Source organism: Myxine glutinosa, chromosome 6, assembly GCF_964187855.1.
Source record: "Myxine glutinosa chromosome 6, kmMyxGlut1.1, whole genome shotgun sequence".
Lineage (NCBI taxonomy): Eukaryota > Metazoa > Chordata > Myxini > Myxiniformes > Myxinidae > Myxine > Myxine glutinosa.
In genome coordinates, this window is record NC_136266.1 from 106,944,787 (window position 1) to 106,969,038 (window position 24,252).

At 47.1% G+C, this 24,252-nt stretch overlaps 1 protein-coding gene across 1 annotated transcript in view; it reads left to right on the forward strand.

The window, feature by feature from the left end:
* The first annotated feature begins 4,758 nt into the window (after positions 1 to 4,758).
* LOC144892732 (uncharacterized) overlaps positions 4,759 to 24,252 on the forward strand; it is a 31,207-nt gene continuing 11,713 nt past the window's right edge. The window contains exons 1-3 of the mRNA XM_078781056.1: positions 4,759 to 4,784; positions 4,962 to 5,205; positions 7,083 to 7,166. Coding sequence (XP_078637182.1) covers positions 4,759 to 4,784; positions 4,962 to 5,205; positions 7,083 to 7,166 — 354 coding nt within the window. The remainder of the gene's footprint in view (positions 4,785 to 4,961; positions 5,206 to 7,082; positions 7,167 to 24,252) is intronic.

Sequence of the window (24,252 nt, forward strand, 5' to 3'; positions counted from 1 at the left end):
AGACAAGGCCAGATACTTTGTTCTGGGATGTGAAGACCTCATAATCGCTGTTGACCACAAACCTCTGCTCAGGATCTTTAATGATCAAAGTCTAGAGGATATCTCTAACGCTCGACTTAGGAACTTGAAGGAGAAGACCCTGCGATACAGGTTCCGGATGGTCCATGTGCCGGGGATTAGACATCGTGCCACAGACTGCATCTCACGCCACCCTACTGGAGAGCCTGTGAAACTGACCCTCACTGACGATATGGCGGCCATTGATTCCACACCCATCATCCTGACGCATTCCAAAACCCTCCTGAGTGGCTTACGTAGATCAGCACAAGAAACCCCCGACGAGTATGTTTCCACGTCTGCTATGTCCTCCCTCGCCTCACTCAGCCTCAAATCTGTAACATGGGACAGGGTTCGAACCGCAATAGCGAGTGACAATAACATGCAGAGCCTTGTTGACCTTATCGAGTCAGGTATACCTGAATTCCGTCATGAGCTCCCTGGACCCCTGCGCGAATACTTCCAATTTCGAGTTACTCGACATATAGTTGATGGTGTCATACTCTACGAGGATCGTGTCCTTATACCACCGTCTCTCAGGGATGAGGTGTTCGCCGCTCTGTACGCTGCCCATCAAGGGGTCACCTCTATGATTGCGAGAGCCGAGTCTTCCATCTTCTGGCCTGGCATCGCCCCTGCCATTGTGGCCCTTCGTGCTGGCTGCTGCCATTGTAATCGGATTGCGCCCTCCAAGCCAAGTGCACCACCCACTCCTCTGACACCTCCAGATTATCCATTCCAATGCATGTGTGCCGACTACTCTCACTACAAAGGATGCAACTACTTGGTAGTGGTCGACCGGTATTCTAACTGGCGGATAGTTGAGAGAGCCTCACATGGTGCAGGTGGACTCATCGCTTGCCTAAGACGTACCTTTGTCACATTTGGTATCCCTGATGAATTAGCTTCCGATGGTGGTCCTGAATTCACAGCTGTCGCTACACATCAATTCCTCAAGGACTGGGGTGTACATCATCGACTCTCCTCAGTAGCTTATCCACATAGCAACTGCCGTGCTGAAGTTGGTGTCAAGACTGTGAAGCGTCTTCTCATGGACAACACTAGCCCTAATGGAGGCCTTGATACCGATGCATTCCAACGTGCACTGCTCCAGTATAGAAATACTCCAGACAGAGACACAAAACTCTCTCCAGCGATGTGCATTTTTGGCCGCCCAATTCGAGACTTCATCCCAATACCACCTGGCAGATACAAACCTCATAACACCTGGCATGGGACTCTGGAGGCTCGGGAGGAAGCACTTCGCAACCGCCACATGAGAGACGCTGAGCGCTGGTCTGAACATACCAAGAGACTCTTGCCCCTTGTTGTCGGCGACTGTGTTCGCATCCAGAATCAGACCGGGCCACACCCCCTCAAATGGGACAAAACCGGCATCATCATCGAGGTTCGCCAGTTTGATCAATATGTGGTAAGAGTTGACGGTTCAGGAAGGGTTACGCTGCGCAATAAGAAATTCCTGCGAAAGTACATTCCTGTGCTAACGCCCCTACCAAGATTGACGATCGATGGTGATATTGGAGTGCAGAGACCAATGGTTCGGCAGAACATCCCACACCCATGCATTGTGCACACCACAACCCCGGCCAGTCACAAGGAGGCTTGTGGCCCATCCAGTCCAATGCCACCGCAACATCCCACCATCAACTCTGACACCACTCCACCGCAGCCACCTGCTGTTTCCTGTTGAATCACCCAGGGTCAACCGGAGCCCTCCTGGCCGCCATCAGCTCTTTGATGATGCCACATCCCCATCTATGGCTTAGTCATCGCAGGTAACTCGGCATATGAGTGCAGCGCCTCCAATGTCACCTCCTCAAGTCAGTGATCCCAAACCCAATACGGTTACCACACGCCCTGCGCTTGACAAACCAGCTGCTGCACCCAGACGGTCCGGCCGAAGCACGAGCAAGCCTGCCTGGCACTCTGACTATGACATGTGATTCTGGCATTGACCATTACTGACATTGTGTTTGGTTTCTGGTTCACCAGTTCTTCAATTAGCTTCAAAGTTAGTTACATATATTCTTCATATTCCCAGTCTTTGTCATGCCAAAAAACACACATACTTGTTATACACTTATATTTTCCATGCCAAAGACTTGGGGGGAGATAGAGGATTCTTAATCATTACTGATCATTATGTTTGTTCTTATGTCTTCCAGACCGTGTTCATTGTTGAAGTTGCAATAAACCGCCGACTGGATTAACAAAGAGAACTGGTCTTATTTATTGACCTACTTATCAATGATATGTAATGCAACTAGCTAACAACAGAGGGCAGCATTTATGCAAGTTTCATTTCTGAGGGCCAGGTGGAAGGTTGTATCAACTAACCCACTGCATGAACTAACCTGCCTCTGCCCTAATTTGCCTGGGGTTTCAGCTCAGCTTCAAAACGCTGCCAAACAATCGCTGGCGTCACAGTGTTAGGCCTTGTGCCATCGGCGTTCTCAAGGCCCCACGAACTGTAGCATCGAAGGCCTTCCTCACCTGATAGCAGGAGAATGTGGTCGACCCTGTTTGGCACGTGCGACGTCCTTCACAGACAAGTACAGCTGGGTACGCTTTCTGAATAGCTCGAAGGCTTCACCGAGGTTAGCGCTGGTCCAATCCATGCGCGGCATCATGGGTGCGTCCGCCATTGTGAGCTTGGCTTCGAATCCCGAGATGGGGTTCCAATCGGGTTCGTAGGTTCGCCTTTCGCTGCCACCATGTAATAAGATGAGTCCAAGTCTCAACTGAGGAGTTGACCACTTTTAATGCACAGCACAGCAAGCAACGTCACTCGGTCTCGTATCTCGTATCTCTCATCCGGCCTCCCCAGCCTCCACCCTCCACTCACATTTTCATTTTCATATGCCAGCCGGCTCTGCTGTCGCCTGTCGGGCACATGAACCCCAATAATCAATATATTATATATATATATTTATGTATATATTACTATATATATATTACTATATGTACATGTATATAGATTACTATATGTAGATTTATATAGATTATCATAATTATGAAGATGTCATATCGATTATATAGATTACTATATGGAGATGTATGTCGATGACGACATGTAGATATTATGGAGATTGCTATATGTAGATGTTTGTAGATTACTATATGTAGAAGTATGTAGATTGCTATATGTAGATGTTTGTAGATTGCTATATGTAGATGTTTGTAGATTACTATATGTAGAAGTATATAGATTGCTATATGTAGAAGTATGTAGATTGCTATATGTAGATGTTTGTCGATTACGATATGTAGATGTATGTAGATTGCTATATGTAGATGTTTGTAGATTACTATATGTAGATGTATGTAGATTGCTATATGTAGATGATCATATGCAGATGTATGTCGATTACGATATGTAGATGTATGTAGATTACTGTATGTAGATGTATATAGATTACTATATGAAGATGTATGTGGATTACAATATGTAGATGTATGTAGATTACTATATGTACATGTGTGTAGATTACTATATGTAGATGTATGTAGATTACTATATGTAGATGTATGTAGATGTATGTAGATTACTATATGTAGATGTATGTAGATTACTTCATGTGGATGTTTGTAGATTACTATATGTAGATGTATGTAGATTACTATATGTACATGTGTGTGGATTACTATATGTAGATGTATATAGATTACTATATGTACATGTGTGTAGATTACTAGATGTAGATGTATGTAGATTACTATATGCAGATGTATGTAGATGTGTGCAGATTACTATATGTAGATGTATATAGATTACTATATGTACATGTTTGTAGATTACTATATGCAGATGTATATAGATTACTATATGTACATGTGTGTAGATTATTATATGTAGATGTATGTAGATTACTATATGTACATGTGTGTAGATTATTATATGTAGATGTATGTAGATTACTATATGTAGATGTATGTAGATTATGTAGATGTTTGTAGATTACTATATGTAGATGTATATAGATTACTTCATGTAGATGTCGGTAGATACTATATGTAGATGTAGGTAGATAACTGTATGTAAATTACTGTATGTAGATGTATGTAGATTACTGTATGTAGATGTATGTAGATTACTATATGTAGATGTATGTAGATTACTGTATTTGATGTATGTAGATTACTATATATAGATATATACAGATTACTATGTCGAGATGTACAAACATTGGAAAGCGATAGCAAGCCGCTCGCTAATGGAACACACTCCTGTTTATTTGTTTTTGTTCTGGGGTTATTTACAGATTTAATGGTTGAAAAACATCAGGAATGCAATTCGAATCGGTGCACATCTGTTGCCATGGGGATGAGCGGACGACGGAATGAAAAATTAGGTCCATTCGTTCAATTGAAGGATATAATGAAAATTAAAATATTTAAATGACCGTTTATTATTAAAATTGTTCATCTAGTAAATGTTAATTGTTTTAATTTTGAATTATCTTCTCTTAATGTTTAGTTATTTATCATTAAACTTCCGATTTCGTTATGCAATGACGTCATTGTCGCCGTCACAATGGTTCTCGGTGTTATATAATTGACCAACAAACGCTGTTCCGCTCATTGTTCGTGAGAAGAGAAGCATGAAGTGTGTATATCTGATCATTGTGCTATTTTTGTTTGTACTGTCCACCATTACCATCTTTCACCCCATTTTCCACCATGGACGCGGTGACATCTTCAAAGAGGTAAGTTTTCAACTGACAGTTTCTTTATGGAATTCTCCCGACATTTATCGACCGAGTTCTCTGTCCAATGTTGTAGATTAAATTAATATAGTGTTGATGTAACGTCGGCTTGATGGGCCGAATGACCTCCTCCTCCTCCTGCGTCAAAGTTCCTAGCGTGTCCTTCATGTGTTCAAGTACCGAGAAGGTTCGCTCGTTCGACACGTTCGTGCCCCTTTTCCACAATAATGTCGACTCCGTGCGGTGGGCGTTGTGCGTTTCCGGGATGTTTTCTCTGTCCGCATTTGCGACGTGTCGACGTCATGCCGTACTTGGCGCCCTTCTGCAGAGGTTTGAACGGACGGTTCGTCTCCTGCTGTGGAACCTTCGAGCAGCTCGCAGTCGGACATCCCGCGTTTTCGTGTCGTGGGGACGTCGTGAGGTGAAGAACAGGTTTATTTATTTCAGTGGATCAGTTGTTCACTGATGTAGTAAACTTATAATAAAATGTTCTTTGAAAGGTTAAATTTAGTGATCCGATCTGACGTAAATTTAAATCCCTTGGTGATTATGTTTTTAATGTTTCCTCCGACAAAGTCTCCGGAGGCTTTATGTATTCGGGTTGTCCGTCCATACGGGATAAACCGCGTTTTTCTCAGCAACCATATGTCCGATTGAGACAACTTTCAGGGTGGGAGTGACACCCATGCACAATGTCTTCATGATAATTGTGACGTCATAGGTTACGTTGTATGGCAGCCATCTTGGATTAAAAGCAAATAATTAAATTATTTATCGGAAACTGCTGAATGGAAAAATTTGAAACTTGGCACATTGTCAAGTACTCCCAATGGGGAACAAAAGCATGATAATGATGACATCATAGGTGAAGTGGTATACCAGCCAAAAATGTTTCAATAAAATTCCTTATCCTAAAAATCTGAAATTGCATGCACATGATCTGTGACCCATTTGTATTGAAATAAATTTATGACATCATAGGTCACATGGTTTGACAGCCATATTGGATTGAAGGAAAATATTAAATAATTATATCTCTGAAACCGCTCACCCTATCAATGCGGAATTTTACAAATATCATATAACAGCACTGTTGCATATAGTTTGAAAATGATGTCGTAGGTCACGTGCTTTGGCAGCCATCTTGGATAGAAAAACGAACCTTATCCGATCAACACGAATCCTTACAAACGTGATCTCCCACCCATACATATGCAGAGTGTACATTTTTAAAAGTCTTATGTCACATGGTGTGGCAGCCATATTAGCTTGAAAGCCGATATTTAAACAAAATCCCTTCTCTGAAACTGCTTCACCGATCAATGTGAAACCTGTAATGTGATACTTGAGAACAGCTGAAGGGATTTAAATCAAACCTCTTTATTTTTTGGACAGTGAACCAGGGCATCTACCCCTTGTGGGACTATTGGCGACAGTCGCATTCTTCGAGTTTTTTATGGGATATGGCCCACCACAAAGCCTATAGGGCCATGCGAGGTGGGGGCTACACGAAGAAAACAAAAGCAGAACAACCAGCCCCTTGGATTGAAACAAGACAAATGAAGAAAGTTGTCTCTGCACAGAACAAAAAGGGCTGTGAGGGGTTAACTAGTCTGCTTTGAGACAACAGTGCCTCTACCCACATTTTTGGAAGACTGCCAACCAAGGCTAACGAGCTCAACCCACCCGGGTTTGGGATCAGAGTTAGCCTTGGCCGGCAATCTGCCGAGAAGAAGGACAACGAGTTCCACCTACCGGGAGCAAGCTTGGTTTTAAGATGCCAGACACCCGCCTTTCACACCTCCACATTTAGTTAAAACGGGGGTCGGCACGAGAAGCCATGCGGTAGGAGTTTGATCAGGAGAGGCTATTTGAGACGCAGACAATATGGGATATTTTATGGATGAGGAGTTGCTCAGTTCTCCACCACCATATTCAGTGAAATATCTTTAATTAATAATCAATTATTGTTTTCTTAATAACTGAAATATCGTTCCGACCTGCTGTCTGAAGGTATGATCGCACACACATCACGCCACAAACACACACACTTTGATCCCAGAGGAATTAAATGATACCAGGACAGACATGCACACCCACCTGAACATACAAATACTTCAAAACAAGCCAGATAAACCACCTGCACAACAACATACCAATCCACAAAACCACATATGTAACCACACTCCCACCAGAACAAATCTATGACTGTTGAGGAAACACTGATCATTTGTGGCCACTTTGGTGAAATATCTTTCTTTAATTCTCAATTTTTGTTTCCCTGTGTCCATCACACAGAAGGTTGTGTCTGTGGAGCCCCAAGACATTCCCAGGTCTTTGTGTAAAACCATCTGTAACATCCTTCTACCCTCCTTTCTGAAGGTATGATCGCACACACATCACTCCAGAAACACACACATGATAATCCTGGAGGACATAAATGATACCAAGGCAGACATGCACGACCAACAAAGTGTGTCCACACTTTCAACAGACAAGGGCAACCACATATGTAACCACACTTCCACCTGCACAAATCTATGACTGTTGAGGAAATGAAACACGTTCAGGCTCTCCAATTCAAAGGAATCGGAGGGGTCCATTTCATCCATTACTTCTTGACTACACCACCAATGGCCACTTCGGTTCATTGCACGCTTCCTAAAAGTTTTCAGTGTGCGCATTTGTGACCTGTGGACGTCACGGTGTTATGATGTAACGCACTCAAACTTGGCATTCTATATATCTCATGGTGGTTCAACAGTCAATTCATCTCCTGCGGTTTGGGTGTTGTGAGGACTCTATCTCCATCCCGAGGTTGCGTGTTGTGAGGACGTTATTAGGCTAAGAACATATTGTTACAGACACGACTTAGATGTTATGGTGGGCCGAGCGGAATGGCCGCCGTGTTCGCACAAGTTACCCGATTATACTCGAATGTTGGCCGAATCGCGCTACGCTAGATCAATGAAGGAAAGGACACAACGGCTGGGTTAAATGACATGACACCAGGGGTACAGTTCTCAAGACCTCCGGAGGAGGATATAATATGGGATATGCAGAACGTTTTAGATTACACGGCACAAGAGGTACAGCACAGAAAGGTGGGCACTTATACACGGTCTTATCTTATTCCCGACAGACCACAGACAAACGGGACAAGACTGACTCACACAGGGATTGATGGCAAGGAAGGGCAGAATCGATGGCTCAAGGTGCACCTTGGCTCAGGGGCAGAATCGACCCGGTCCGGTCCAAAGATGCGGGTAGGTATCGTCGCGCTGGAGGTGGCGTCCGTTCTCCTTCGTAGCTGAGGCGCATCTGACGTCACCTCCGTCTTCCTGCGTATATCCAGCGGGGAGTGACACGCCCTCGGCTCGTTAGCTCCGCCCCAGATGGAATCGGTCCGCCGCTTCTTATTGGGTGCGGGGGGTTACCGGGCTCCGCCCTTGACGAGGAGCTGACAGTCAGCCCCTGAGTGGTAACCCCGTTGGAGCACATGGTCAATGGCGGCTAACCAAGCCGGAGTGAGGACGCGCACTCCCCGCGCCGCTGTTGTTGTTGTTGGTGTTGCTGTTTCATGGGGAAGAGATGCGGAGAGATATGGGGAGGTCCTAAACTTACTACTGGTGCCATACAATCACATTCTGGTGCAACGAAGAGTCAGAATTAATGGAAACGAGTCCTTAACTGACATAGACTAAGAATAACTAGCAAGATGTCCTATAGTTGTCTACGTGAGATGCGGTGAACCTGGGTACGACATTTAATGGGGGAAAAAGGGGAAGGTCGGTTCTACAGAGTGTTGTTTACAGACAATGGGACTAGGGAATGGGGGATTGGGGATAGTTGGGGAGTATTGGGGAAATAGGGGAATATTTACAAGCGGATATGGATGGAGGCCAAATCCCATATCCGCAACATTGCACCCTTCTCTACCTCGGGGCGCCCGACCCGATAAATCTTTACCTACGTTAGTGTGGCACTCAGATGTAGTTCCCTCTACTATTAACTCAACCCTGAGTGCGACAGTTTTACAGATGTTCACAAATGAGTAAATATGTCCCCCTGCGACGTTGCACCCTTCTCCTCACAGAAACACACCCACAGGATAACCGAATCGCGGAAAGAATCCTCAAACTAAACATACAGCCGGTAGGGAGCATTATTTACACAAGACTACACTGATATTTACACTACGATCCAGGACCTGTTTTTGGAGGAACACATGCAGATGTTATGCATAGAGAGAGCACGCATGCCAGCATCGATACACCAACCCACGAGTGCTCTGTGGCCCTACGGCCTTTAATAATGTGCAGAGCACCCCATCCAAGCACCAAAAGCACCACCCCCTACATACAGTCAGCACCATCCGGTGCACCAATAAAGTGTTCAACGTCACCGGTGGTGTCGCAGCCGGCCGATGTTCTGCCGCTGGTCTTGCCTTCTTGAAGTGCTTGGCCTTCTAGCTTCCTTAGAAAATAGAGAAAGGCGCCAACCGCGTCCATTTCTAAATTGTGGCCGTCAGGGGCCAACTATTAGTGGTTCACCTGTATGGCATAGGTGCCACGTTGACCCATAGGTCCATCAACGGGTGGTGCTTGCCCGCAAAAGAACTGCGGTCCATGGTGGGCGGCCACAAACATTGCGGTCCATATGGTGTATCGATCCAGGCAGCAAGCAGCGAAAGTACAGGCCCACAACTGCGGAGCCAGCACCTCTCTCTCCTCTCTCTCTGCCCCAAAGCCAGATCCTCGGAGGTGGGAGACAAAAGAAGAAGACAAGTGAGTAAGGTGGTAAGGGCGCAAAAGTGCATGCAATATAAGGTAATGCACACTGGGGGCACATGGGAACCAGGTGAGACAGGTACGTTCCTACCGTACGCCCCCCCCCCCCCACCAGGTAACCTACATTGCCCCTCCCTTACCCCTTACTGTATCCACAAAACACAACACTACCCATAAACATCTACTTTACAAATCAACAAACGTCCCTACTGTCCTCCCCGTTCCTCCCATAAACCAAATTCGTCTTCTCTCCCTCCTAACCAATCAAATTTGCCATTTCCAACTCTCATCAAAATTTGCCATCTCCAATTCAACATCAAAATTTGCCATCACCAATTCATCATCAGTCCCTCCTAAGGAGGGAGAGATGGAATCACCCCAATGTCTCATCCACGTCGTGATGCGTCTCACCAATCCACACAGCAATTCTCATTTCCTGCACACAGAACAAAGAAAACACAGGTGTGGAGTCATCATTATCACCACAGGTAAGTGGCTGCGTATGGTGCGACAGGTTCATCAATCCTAACTATTTCCTAAATGACTTTAACAACTTTACACTACCCGGGGTCTTTCTCCTGCCAAACCATTGGCCCTCTTACACTATGGGTTCTAAAAACCAATTCCCATTGACCAAACTGTGGTGCTTTTCAATTTGGGGTCTCACTCCCCCGATTCATCTCCCGGTGCCCTCGCACAATTTCTGGGCTGTGACGTGTAGCTCTCCCAGCAGGTCTACCCACCTGCACACCTCCACTGCAGTTGCCTCCGAGCTTACCTGCTCCTTACCCTAACCTATCTACCTGGGGAAGGCCCTCTGGCGCTCTCCCCACTCGGTGCCCTCTCTGGCACTGGGCTACCCGGGTCCGTCCTCCGGATCCTCGGGCCCCATCCACAACTCTACCGGCTCCCAAAGCCCACCTGCGGCCTCACCTGGCCGACATCCTCACAGTGGTGGAGTGCCCAAACCAACTACACACACTAACAGGCTACACGCCCAGCCATTTCCACAACACTAATGCACCCATCCACAATACCATTCTGCAACCGCACCACAAATGCCAATATCCAACCACAATTTACCTATACCCTCTACCTAACACTTACACTACCCGCCCCGGGTATCCGTGATGGGGGTCCACTCTTCCCCCATTCACACCTTCGCACCATGCACACCACTCCGTACCACTTACTCCACACCACCTTTACTTGCACACCTGTGCTCTCACACCTGGTGCCACCTGCACCCTTCTCTCCCCAAGCGCATTCACGCTGATCCACAACACTCACTACTCATACACTGCTCCACACTGCTCCACACACCTGTTCAGTTCTCAAACACACGGCATCATCTCAGCTAACTACTCCCCTCTGAAACTTGCGCTTCCCAGTCGCCCCTTTAAACTATTGCGCTCCCTCGTCATTATCATCCACACTTATCTACCTGCGTCCCCACTACAGGTATCATTGTCACTAACTAACCTTAACGTCACCTAATGTCATCTTCTAGGGCCCTATCAATATCCTAACCCACCCGGGCTAGTTTTCACTGCCATACACCCCATAACTAGTGCTCCTTTGCCCCACCTGGGAAGGATGGTGGATTTGCCATCCCACCACATCGGGGGTCTCTCCCTATCAATTTTGCACATCAAATTTCAACAAATCAAAAATTTTGCCAATCACTACTCATCATCTGCCAATCATTACTGCCAATCCTTTGCCAATCATCAAATTTTGTTTTTTCTAATTTCGGGGCCAAAACACTATCCTCCTCATTACAGTCTACTTACTAATGCCTCTCGGTGCGCCAATTCCTGTCCAAAGCCCAGCTTCGTAAAGCCGAGCAATGAATGCGGGTTGTTTGGTGCCAGCGGCTGGATACGTCCCGCATTCGGTGCAGGGGAGGAGGTTTACCCGGGCCGAGATCCCACGCACCACCTTGGCGTGGAGCCATCCAATGTCCCGATCTCGACCTGCCGGCACGTCTCAACAAAAGGTGGTCGCCATGACGACCCTTCCTATCGGCCTGCCCGCTCCGCCTAGTGGAGCCCGGACGCGGCCGTTCCAAGCGAGGCACAGCGTGGATCGCGTACGGCGGTTCTTTCGAAACCGCCATGGTTCGGATCCCCGCTGGTCCTCGCGGCACGCGAAGCTGCCCGACGCGCACCGAGGGCCCGATTCGGCTATAAGTCGTTCTAACCTCTAACCCGGTTACCGTCGATGCTTCACCTGGATTCTTACAAGCATACGCTACCCCTTTCTTGCTCATACCTCCAGCTGTTTCCATGCTCCTCGTCGTACCTTCTCTTACACACCTCGGTACACCCATTCCGCTCACCGACTTGGTCACACACCTGACCACCGAACACCTTGGCACACATTCGTCGCTCGCACACCTCACCAACACACCTCTTCGCGCCCCCTCCTCGGTCACCTCCTCTGTGACAATCACAGGTGTGCTCTCACTCGCACACCCAACCACGTGCCTCACTACCAATTCCAGCGTGCATTCCCACTCACGCTCTACCATTCCAGGTGTGCATCCTTCCATTCCAGGTGTACATCCTCGCTCACCTGTCACAACCAACTCACACTCCTTGTCACTCTCACTACTCTCACCACCACTCTTGACAACGCACTCACCCTTACTCCCGACAGCGCACTCTTTCCTCATGCACCTGTCCGTTACACACCTTTCTCGCGCACACTCTTGCGCACACTCTCCCGTTACCTCCTCTGTAACCCTCACCACAGGTGTGCATTTTCTCGTTACATCCTCTGTAACACTCACCACAGGTGTACACTCTCTCGTTACTTCCTCTGTAACACTCACCACACCGCGCTTCCATGTACCCCCTCGCACACGCGCTTCGACCAACTCACTCTTGACAGCACACTCACTCCTCGGCATGCACTTTTTCCTCACACACCCCAGAGTCGGACTTTCTCGCACACCTCCTTTTTCGCACACCAGACCTGTCGCACACTTCACCAACGGCCTCTCACGAACACCCGGGTCCATCTCGACCCCCAAGCTTATTAAATCACCTGGCGCATCATACGCACGACCATATTGGTCACCACTTACACCGGGTCCTCTTTCTCTTCGCTTCTCCTCCATCACCTGCGAATCCCTCATCCGGTTAATGAGCACATCATCACGATCCGAACACAGACTTTGGACCAATTCTTTTACTTCCTCCTTTATCTCTTTCTTATCCTCTCTCCGTCGCTTCTTAATTTCGCTCACCCCTTCTTCCACTTCTTCTAATTTCTGCTCACCTCTTTTATTCCCCGGTACGTCTCCTCAAGCTCGTCCTCCAAGGCTACCTTGACCGTTTCCATGTGCGTCCTCACCTGCCGGTCCTTCGTCTCCATTACCTCTGTCACCTCGTCCAACCTCGTTGTCAGTCCCTCACGTACCATCTGACATTCCCTCTTCGTCGCTATCAAGTCATCTTTTAGTTCTTTCTGTGTCGCCTTTAACCCTCCTAATACCGCAGTGTTCCTTTGAACCTGCTCCGTTAGTCCTTTTTGTCCCTCCGTCAGCTGTTCCACCTCCTGCGTCAGGTCCTCTATGCCCTCTTGTAACTTTACAGTCCCCTTTCTCACCTCCTTCTCCATGTGCTCCTTACAGTGCCTCACCTCCTCGCGCACTCCTCCGACCTCCTCACTCACTCCTCTTCTGATCTCTTCTCCCATCACTTGCATCTCCTGCCCAGATGCCACCCTCATCTGCTCCATTTCCTCCCTGTGAGCATCCAGTTTAGTTTCTACCCCCATTCTGACCCCCTCTATCTGCTGCCCCATTTGTTTAACTTCCCTTTCCGCTTGGTCCCTCATGTCCCTCAATTTGCCTTCCATACTGTTTTCTAACCCCTCTAACCCCTTTTGCATCCCTTCCATTTGATTCTCTTGAGCGGCCATTCTGTTTTCTACCCCCGTTAACCCCTCCTGTATTTCCCCTAATCTATTGTCTAATTTCCCGAATTTCTTGTCTAATCCCTTAAAATTATTGTCTAACCCCTCACCGGTATACCTCGCTTCGTCCCTCATTACCCCCATTTGGTTTCCCATTACCCCCAATTGCTCACTCTGAGCCCTCGCTTCGTCCCTCATTACCCCCATTTGGCCCTCCAATCGCTCACCCAATCGCTCACCCAATCGCTTTCTATCAGCCCTCATTTGCTCACTATTCTGGGCCATAAGGGCCTTCATTTGTATTAAAAAAAGGTTCAAATCTACCAGCGGCGCTACTACGGTCGCGGGCTTGGTCGCCGTGGCCATGTGCGAGGCGCCATTTTGCGCGCCCGTAACCTCGTGCGCGACGACGCTATTTTGCGAACCTGCCACCCTCACTGCTTCGCTCTCCTCATGTCCCTCATTTTGGTCTTGGATCGACCCTGCCTCACTCTCCTCTACCGGAACCCAGCCGTCTTGGTCTGCCATAGCGCGACTTTCAAAATTCGGGTTTTTATTTTTTTTTGTAAAACACAATTAAATTTCGCTGTTATAATTTCGAGCGCGTGAAACGCGCTCCGGGACCGATCCCACTTCCCGACACCAATTGTTACCCTAATAGTACAATTGGTGTTCCAAAATTTGGGCCTAACAAATTTAGTCCCAGGTCCGAATCCAACTCCTGACACCCAATTGTTACAGACACGACTTAGATGTTATGGTGGGCCGAGCGGAATGGCCGCCGTGTTCGCACAAGTTACCCGATTATACTCGAACGTTGGCCGAATCGCGCTACGCTAGATCAATGAAGGAAAGGACACAACGGCTGGGTTAAATGACACGACACCAGGGGTACAGTTCTCAAGACCTCCGGAGGAGGATATAATATGGGATATGCAGAACGTTTTAGATTACACGGCACAAGAGGTACAGCACAGAAAGGTGGGCACTTATACACGGTCTTATCTTATTCCCGACAGACCACAGACAAACGGGACAAGACTGACTCACACAGGGATTGATGGCAAGGAAGGGCAGAATCGATGGCTCAAGGTGCACCTTGGCTCAGGGGCAGAATCGACCCGGTCCGGTCCAAAGATGCGGGTAGGTATCGTCGCGCTGGAGGTGGCGTCCGTTCTCCTTCGTAGCTGAGGCGCATCTGACGTCACCTCCGTCTTCCTGCGTATATCCAGCGGGGAGTGACACGCCCTCGGCTCGTTAGCTCCGCCCCAGATGGAATCGGTCCGCCGCTTCTTATTGGGTGCGGGGGGTTACCGGGCTCCGCCCTTGACGAGGAGCTGACAGTCAGCCCCTGAGTGGTAACCCCGTCGGAGCACATGGTCAATGGCGGCTAACCAAGCCGGAGTGAGGACGCGCACTCCCCGCGCCGCTGTTGTTGTTGTTGGTGTTGCTGTTTCATGGGGAAGAGATGCGGGGAGGTATGGGGAGGTCCTAAACTTACTACTGGTGCCATACAATCACATTCTGGTGCAACGAAGAGTCAGAATTAATGGAAACGAGTCCTTAACTGACATAGACTAAGAATAACTAGCAAGATGTCCTATAGTTGTCTACGTGAGATGCGGTGAACCTGGGTACGACATTTAATGGGGGAAAAAGGGGAAGGTCGGTTCTACAGAGTGTTGTTTACAGACAATGGGACTAGGGAATGGGGGATTGGGGATAGTTGGGGAGTATTGGGGAAATAGGGGAATATTTACAAGCGGATATGGATGGAGGCCAAATCCCATATCCGCAACAATATTTATATATCTCAGAGGATGAGTTGTTCATTGATGAAGTAAATTTACATCCTGCCAGTCCTCACATGTGGATTTTTCCAAAAGAATACCACTCGTCCAATCCTACCCAGACACCAGGAATCTCATACCAAACGATTATCGACAAAATTCTCCTCTGAGAGCCCCCTTACCCTCAACATTTATCACCATTTCAGTGAAATGGGTTTCTCTCATCTCCTCTTCCTGTTCAGGCTGGAGTTCCCCAAGGCAGTGTTCTGGGCCCTGTGCTTTTTCTGGTCTTCGTCAGTGATCTCTCTGACTCTCTTGAAAATCCCCTCTATCTCTTTGCTGATGACTCTACTCTCTGTCGCTCCATTCCTCATTCCTCAGATCGGTAGTCTGCAGCCTCCTCTCTCTCTGCAGACCTGTACACAATCACAGACTGGGCAAACAAGTGGAACATGTCTTTCAATCCTGACAAATCTCACTTACAATGTCTCTCCGAAAAGACCGACTGGACAACCCTCCCATCCACTTTCTGAATAATCCTCTCCAAGAAGTTCTGTCACTCAAGCTTTTGGGTCTCACTATCTGCCATGATCTTTCCTGGGAAAACCACATTTCAAATCTGGCCTCCAAAGCCAGTCGCCGACTGGGCATCCTTCGTCGTGCGAGGTCCTTCCTTGGCACACCTGAGCTCCTCACCACATACAAGGCTTTCATCCGCAGCTCAATGGAATACTGCTCTCCGCTCTGGGTTGGTGCTCCTGCCTCACACCTAGCTCGTCTTCACGCTGTTGAAACCAAAGCGTTCAGAATCATTGGAATCTCCTGCGATGAAGCTAACCTCCGAGGGCCTTTCACTCACTCAACGCAGGCAGGTTGGTGGTCTTTCCGTCTTCTACCGACTCCTCTCCGGCCTTGCCCCCCCCCCCCCCCCCCCCAGCTCTCTCTGGGCTCTGTCCCCCAAATATTCCTACAGGTCGCTCAAGATCCACCAGCAACCCTCTTATGGTTAAACTACCAAAATCAAGACTCTCTGCTCACCTTCACTCCTTCATTCCTCTTTTCTCCCGCCTCTGGAACAAACTGCCTCACTCTCTTCAATCCCACTCCTCCCTCCAGGTCTTTAAAACAGCTTTCACCACCATCTCTTATCTTCCCCCATCCAAAACCTTGATCTTTTCTACCCCCGCTAATTTCACCCCAAATCCACTTTTTTGAAATACCAACTTCTTTCCTGGAAGTCCTTGGTGTCCTTGTGTTTTATACTTCTCCCACCCCCTCCCCCACTTCCCATGCCTCCTCCCCCCAAGCCCTCTCCCTCCCACACATCTCCCAATGTCCCTGCTCTCAAATGTTGTGTTTGTGTGCTTCCCCTTTTCTCCCCATCTTGTCTACCGCTCCATCTTTTTATATATTTAGGTTTGTCTGTTTGAGTTGTTTGTGTGATAAATGTTAGCTTTCACGAGCCTAGATTCTGTATTTAAAAAAAATAAAAAAATAAAAAATCTTTGAGTAATTATCAATTCTTCTTCTCTTGTGTCCATCACACAGGAAACTGTTCCATCTGTACCTCAGAAGAATAAAGGAGTTTTCAGCTATTTGTACAATGGCATTTATAATATCGTTCCGACCTCCTTTCTGAAGGTATGATCGCACACACATCACTCCAGAAACACACACACGATAATCCCAGAGGATAAAAATGATACCAGAGCAGACATGCACAGCCACCTGAACATGTACACACTTCATACCAGGCCAGGACAACCACATACACAACAACATAGCAATCCACAAAACCACATCTGCAGCCACACTCCCACCAGAACAAATCTATGACTGTTGAGGAAACAAAACACTTTCCAGGGTCTCCAGTTTAAAGGAATCGGAGGGGTCCGTTTGATCTTTTACTTCTTGACTGCACCAACAAAGGCCACATTTGGCCTGTACAGTGGTCGTTGCACGCTTTCTGGAAGTTGTCATTGTGCGCTTTTGTGACCTGTGGATATCACGGTGATATGACGTAACACACTCAAACTTGGCGCGCTATGTCATGGTGTTTCAACAGACAATTCATCTCCTGCAGTAGAACCTTCGAGCAGCTCAAGGTCTGACATCCTGCGTTTGGGTGTTGTGAGGACGTTTTTAGGCTAAGAACAGGATTATTACCCTGCGCTCGCAAAGCAAAAAGCGGGGTTAAGCATTCATATGCGTACGTGTGCCGTACGTGTGTGTGCCGTACGTGTGCCGTACGTGTGCCGTACGTGTGCCGTACGTGTGCCGTATGTGTGCCGTATGTGTGCCGTATGTGTGCCGTATGTGTGTGTGCCGTACGTGTCTACATTTTCAAAATACATTTTCTCGGCAACTGTTCCGATTGACACGAAATTTTACCATAGAAGCTCCTCCGCCTGTATAATTTTTTTTATTCATAATTATGACGTCATAGGTCACGTGGTGCGGACGCCATCTTGGAAAAACGTTACACTTCAAAATCTCCCAAACCGCTCAATGGAAAAAAAATTAAACATGGCTCATTGTCAAGCACTGCCCTTGGGGAATAAGATAATATGATGATGATGTTGTCATCGGTGCCTTCAATATGATGTCATAATTCGACAAGTGCAACACTTATCCAATCATTGTGAATTTTTTTTTTCTCAGCAACTGTTGGTCTGATCGGCACCAAATTTTCACCATAGGAGCAACTCCTCCTGCAGAATATTTTAATGATAATCATGACGTCATAGGTCATGTGGTACAGGTGCCATCTTGGAAAAACCGAAAAATGTTGCACCTCTATCTCCAAAACCGCTGCATGGAAAAAATGGAAACGGCTCATTGTAAAGAACTCCATATGGGGAATAGGTGTTGTTAACGATGACGTCATTGGTGCCATAATTATGACGTCATAATTCGACAGGGACAATGCTTAGTCTGATCAGTTTGAAATGTATTGAGCGTGATCTATGCAACAATTATATTGGAGAATATAAACTTATGATTCAATCGGTCTGGCAGCCATATTGGATCAAAGAAAAAAAATGTTCAAAAACAGAAGAGTTGGCTCGCAACAAGTTGACTGCGCAGGGTAAGTATTCTATGAATACCATCTAGTTTATTTCAGAGGATGAGTTGTTCATTTGTGAAGTAAATTTATAATAAAGTGTTCCACAAAAGGATAAATTTCGTGAACTGTTCTGCCAGAAAGTAAGAGTTCATCAATGGAGATCTTGGTGATATTCTTTTGATCCGAGACCCTACTCCTCCCTGAACCGAATTGTGATCAGCACTTGTACTCTTTTGGGTCGGACCTGCATTTTCAACCTGACAAATGCATCACAGAAGGGATGATGAGTTTACCTTTCCTGGTGTTGTTGATACATCCTGCAGTGCTCGCGTGTGGGTTATTCCAAAAGAATACCACTCCTCCAATCCTACCCAGAACACCAGGAATCTCAAACAAAACGATTATCGACAAAATGCTCCTCTGAGTGCCTCCTTACCTTCAACATTTATCACCATTTCAGTGAAATATCTTTCATGAATCATCAATTCTTGTTCTCTTGTGTCCATCACACAGGAAACTGTTCCATCTGTTCCTCAGAAGAATAAAGGAGTTTTCAGCTATTTGTACAATGGCATTTATAACATCGTTCCGACCTCCTTTCTGAAGGTATGATCGCACACACATCACTCCAGAAACACACACACACACACGATAATCCTGGAGGATACAAATGATACCAGGGCAGACTTGCACGACCAATGAAGTGTGTCCACACTTTCCAACAGATGAGGGCAACCACATATGTAACCACGCCTCCACCCTGTTGGAGAATTTGTAGTTCCACAACCCACACAAATCTATGACTGTTGAGGAAACTAAACACTTTTCAGGCTTTTCAGTTTAAAGGAACCGGTGGGGTGCGTTTGATCCGTTACTTCTTAATTGCACCAGCAATGGCCGCCTAGGTCCTGTGTGGTGGTCGTTGCCTGCTTCCTGGAAGTTTTCAGCGTGCGCATTTGTGACCTGTGGACGTCACTGCGTTATGACATAACACACTCAAACTTGGCATTCGATCTCAAAGTGCTTGAACAGACAGTTCGTCTCCTTCGGTGGAACCTTCGAGCAGCTCACGGTCTGTCGTCCCGAGTTTGGTTGTTGTGAGGACGTTATTAGGTTAAGAACATATTTATATATCTCAGAGGATGAGTTGTTCATTTCTGAAGTAAATTAATAATAAAATATTCCACTAACGGTTCAATTTAGTGATCCGTTCTGCCAGAAAATTAAAGTTAATGAATGGAGATCTTGTTGATGATATTTCTATCAAAGACAGGACTCCACTCTGAACTGGTCCCTCATCAGCACTTGTACCCTTTTGGGTTGAACCTGCATTCTCAACCTGTCCATACCATCAGAGAACGGATTATGAGTTTACCTTTCCTGGTGTAGTTGATACATCCTGCCAGTCCTCACGTATGGATGATTCCAATGGAATACCCCTCGTCCAATCCTACCCAGAACACCAGGAATATCATACCAAACGATTTATCGACAAAATTATCCTCTGAGTGACCCCCTTACCCGCAACATTTATCACCATTTCATTGAAATATCTTTGCTTAATCATCAATTCTTCTTCTCTTGTGTCCATCACACAGGAAACTGTTCCATCTGTACCTCAAAAGAATAAAGGAGTTTTCAGCTATTTGTACAATGGCATTTATAACATCGTTCCGATCTCTTTTCTGAAGGTATGATCGCACACACATCACTCCAGAAACACACACTTTAATCACAGAGGATAAAAATGATACCAGGGCAGACACCCACAGCCACCTGAACATGTACACACTTCATACCAGGCTAGGACAACCACATACGCATCAACACATGTTACGGATTCATCACTTCCGTTGTTGTGGTTCTCATCCACTGCAAACATTTTTGGTTGCATGTACTATTATTGTTATCCCTGGTGTTGGGCTAGCGGCTAGGGTGCCGGCTTAGGATCCTAGGATCCTGGGTTCGAATCTCGGTCGATCGCCGAATTAATGCCAGGGGGGTTGACTCAGCCTGTCATCCTTCCGAGGTCGGCTAATTGAGTACCAGTTCACTGGTAATTCCCTGTTTGTCGTTGAAGGCGGCAAAAAGGGTTGGCGTCAGGAAGGGCATCCGGCCGTAAAACATTGCTTCAAAAAGGGGACCAAAAAACAACAACTACCACGGTCCCCGAAAAGGCCAACCCCCGCTTTGCGGGGAAAAATGGCCTCTAAACGGTGGTACTATTATTGTTATCGTTTAGGTGAAATAGAGATAACTGTTTTCGAAAGGTAAAAAAAGTTAGTGTTTTAAAAGAAACCGGAAACCGCGCATCGGGAACCGGAAGAAGAAGAGGAAGAAGAGGCGGAGCGAGTGAGGTCGGAGAAGGAGCCGAGCTGCGTTGAGGTTTTGAGCAAACGCTGGCGAACGAGGGTCACGAGTGAACTTTGGGGTTTCCTGGGAAAGGGATTCCTGCGACAGAGTTGTTATCGCTGTGACAGATAAACCTGCGTGACAGGTTTTGCGGTTGATTCCGAAGAGAATCATTGGAGTGCCGTTACGTCTCGAACGGACCACTGGCCATTTTTTTTTTTTTTTGTATACAAGGTCGAGGCTCGTGAAAGAGCTAACATTAATCACACAGAAAGACAAACCGACACATAAAACATATAACATGGGGAGCGGTAGACAAGATGGGAGCGAGAGGGGGAGGAACACAAACACAACATCTGAGAGCAGGGACATCGAGAGATCTGTGGGAGGGAGAGGGCTTTGGGGGGGAGGCATGGGAAGGGAGGGTGGGAGAGGTATAAAACATATGGACACTGCCAGGACTTCCAGGAAAGAAGTTGGAATTTCAAACAAGGTGGATCTGGGGTGAATTAGTGGGGGTAGAAAAGATCAAGGTTTTGGATGGGGAAAGATAAGAGATGGTGGTGAACAGCTGTTTTAAAGACCTGGAGGGAGGAGTGGGATTGAAGGGAGTGTGGGAGTTTGTTCCAGAGGCGGGAGAAAAGAGGAATGAAAGAGTGAAGGTGAGCAGAGAGTCTTGATTTTGGCAGTTTAACCATCAGAGGGTTGCTGGTAGATCTTGCGCGACCTGTAGGAATATTTGGGGGACAAAGCACAGAGAGAACTGGGGGAGCAAGGCCGGAGAGGAGTCGGTAGAAGACAGAAAGACCACCTACCTGTCTGCGGTGAGTGAGTGAAAGGCCCTCGGAGATAGCTTCATCACGGGAGATTCCAATGATTCTGAAAGCTTTGGTTTCAACAGCGTGAAGCCGAGCTAGATGTGAGGCAGGAGCACTGGCCCATAGGGGAGAACAGTATTCCATTGAGCTGCGGATGAAAGCCTTGTATGTGGTGAGGAGCTCAGGTGTGCCGAGGAAGGACTTCGGACGACGGAGGATGCCCAGTCGGCGACTGGCTTTGGAGGCCAGCTTGGAAATGTGGTTTTCCCAAGAAAGATCACGGCAGATAGTGAGACCCAAAAGCTTGAGCGACAGAACTTCTTGGAGAGAATTGTTGAGAAAGTAGATGGGAGGGTTGTCCAGTCGATCTTTTTGGAGAGACATCGTAAGAGTGTGATTTGTCAGGATTGAAAGACATGTTCCACTTGTTTGACCAGTCTGTGATTTTGTCCAGGTCTTCAGAGAGTGAGGAGGCTGCAGACTGGCGATCTGAGGGAAGAGGAATGGAGCGGCAGAGAGTGGAGTCATCAGCAAAGAGAGAGAGGATTTTCCAGAGAGTCGGAGAGATCATTGAAAAAGACCAGAAAAAGCACAGGGCCCAGAACACTGCCTTGGGGAACTCCAGCCTGAACAGGAAGGAGAGATGAGAGAAATCCATTCAGGGCCACACGTTGTCTACGACCAGAGAGGAAGTCCGCAAGCCATGCGTGGAGATTTCCATGGATACCATAGGAGGAGAGTTTGGTGAGCAGAGCTGGGTGCCAGACCGTATCGAAGGCACGTGATATGTCAAGGGAGACGGCTCTGATTTCCTGTTTGGCATTGAGGACCTCCATCCATTGTTGAGACAGCAGAAGCAGCATGTCCAGAGTAGAATGACCTGGTCTGAATCCAAATTGATGATCGGAGATCAAGCCATTGGAGAAGAGGAAGGATTTGATATCCGAAGCAATGATGGATTCCATGACTTTGCTGATAATTGGGAGCAGGCTGATTGGTCTGTGGTTGCAAGGATCTGTTTTTGCACCATTTTTGTGTAAAGCGGTAATGTTTGCTGATTTCCAGGATGCTGGCAGATGACCTTGAGCAAAAGAGAGGGTGAAAAGAACAGAGAGAGGGTGAGATAGAGCGGCAGAGCAGGATTTTAGGACCCATGGGCTGATGCCGTCTGGTCCAGTTGCAGAATCGGAGTAGAGGTTTGACAAAAACTCCTCCACCTTGTCAGGAGAGAAGGACACAGAGTCCAGGAGCAGTTGGGTTCGACTGGGTAAGGTGGGCACAGAGAGAGAGATGGGTTTGGGACACAAGATTTTGAGGCAAACACAGAGTTGAGGCATTCGGCTTTGTCATGTGCGGTGTCAACTGTGTAGCCATTTGAGGTAAGGGAGGGGATGGAGGATTTTGCCTTGCGCTTGATTTCGCATCGCTCCAGGTTTTTTTTCACCTCGCTCCAACCATTTCAACGCATCCAGCCGTTAGCCTGGTTGGCATGTGTAACGTGGATTTCGAGTGGGAATTTGCGGTTCGCCGTGTGGGGAGCCGTTGAACATCCATACCCTAAGGTGTGATTTCCCAGTCGCCTCTTGAGGACACCTTTGCCCACCTTTGGCAGTGTGACTGTCAACCGAGCGGGATTCTGGTCTCGACACAACATCGTTCTGACGATCACCGGAGCGTGGGTCGACTTTGGCTTGAAGCCGGGACAGAGACATTGGGAATGTTATTTTCGCTCACTTGGAGCACAGTGAGTTATATTGTACGAAACTGATGGTACCATCATAGGAATGATATATTGGTTGTACAATTGATTAATATTGTTATTGTACTGTTATTCTTGTGTGACCTTAATACAACACTTGTTTGTTGGTAACAATTGGTGTGGTTTCACCATTGATCTTTGACACAGAATAACACATCTTTCTGCCGTGACTCCTCTCGGGGCTCGGAGGTACAACGTGACCGGGGTTTGGGGAGGAGCACGTAACACATAGCAATCCACAAAACCTCATATGCAACCACACACCCACACAGAACAAATCTATGACTGTTGAGGAAAAAAATACTTTCCAGGGTCTCCAGTTTAAAGGAATCGGAGGGGTCCGTCTGATCTGTTACTTCTTGACTGCACCAACAACGGCCACATTTGGCCTGCACAGTGGTCGTTGCACGCTTTCTGGAAGTTTTCATTGTGCGCTTTTGTGACCTGTGGATGTCACGGTGATATGACGTAACACACTCAAACTTGGCGCGCTATGTCATGGTGTTTCAACAGACAATTATTCATCTCCTGCAGTAGAACCTTCGAGCAGCCCAAGGTCTGACTCAAGGTCCCCATGACATTCGTGCACAGTCTGACATCCCGCGTTTGGATGTTGTGAGGATGTTTTTAGGCAAAGAACAGGATTCTTTATTTCAGAGGATGAGTTGTTCATTTGTGAAGTAAATGTATCATGAAGTATTCCACGAAAGGATAAATTTCGCGAACTGTTCTGCCAGAAAGCTGAAGTTCATCACTGGAGATCTTGGTGATGATCTTTCGATCCGAGACCCTACTCCTCCCTGAACCGGACTGTGATCAGCACCTGTACTCTTTTGGGTCGGACCTGCATTCTCAACCTGACAAATGCATCACAGAAGGGATTATGAGTTCACCTTTCCTGGTGTTGTTGATACATCCTGCCAGTGCTCGCGTGTGGACGATTCCAAAAGAATCCTACCACTCGTCCA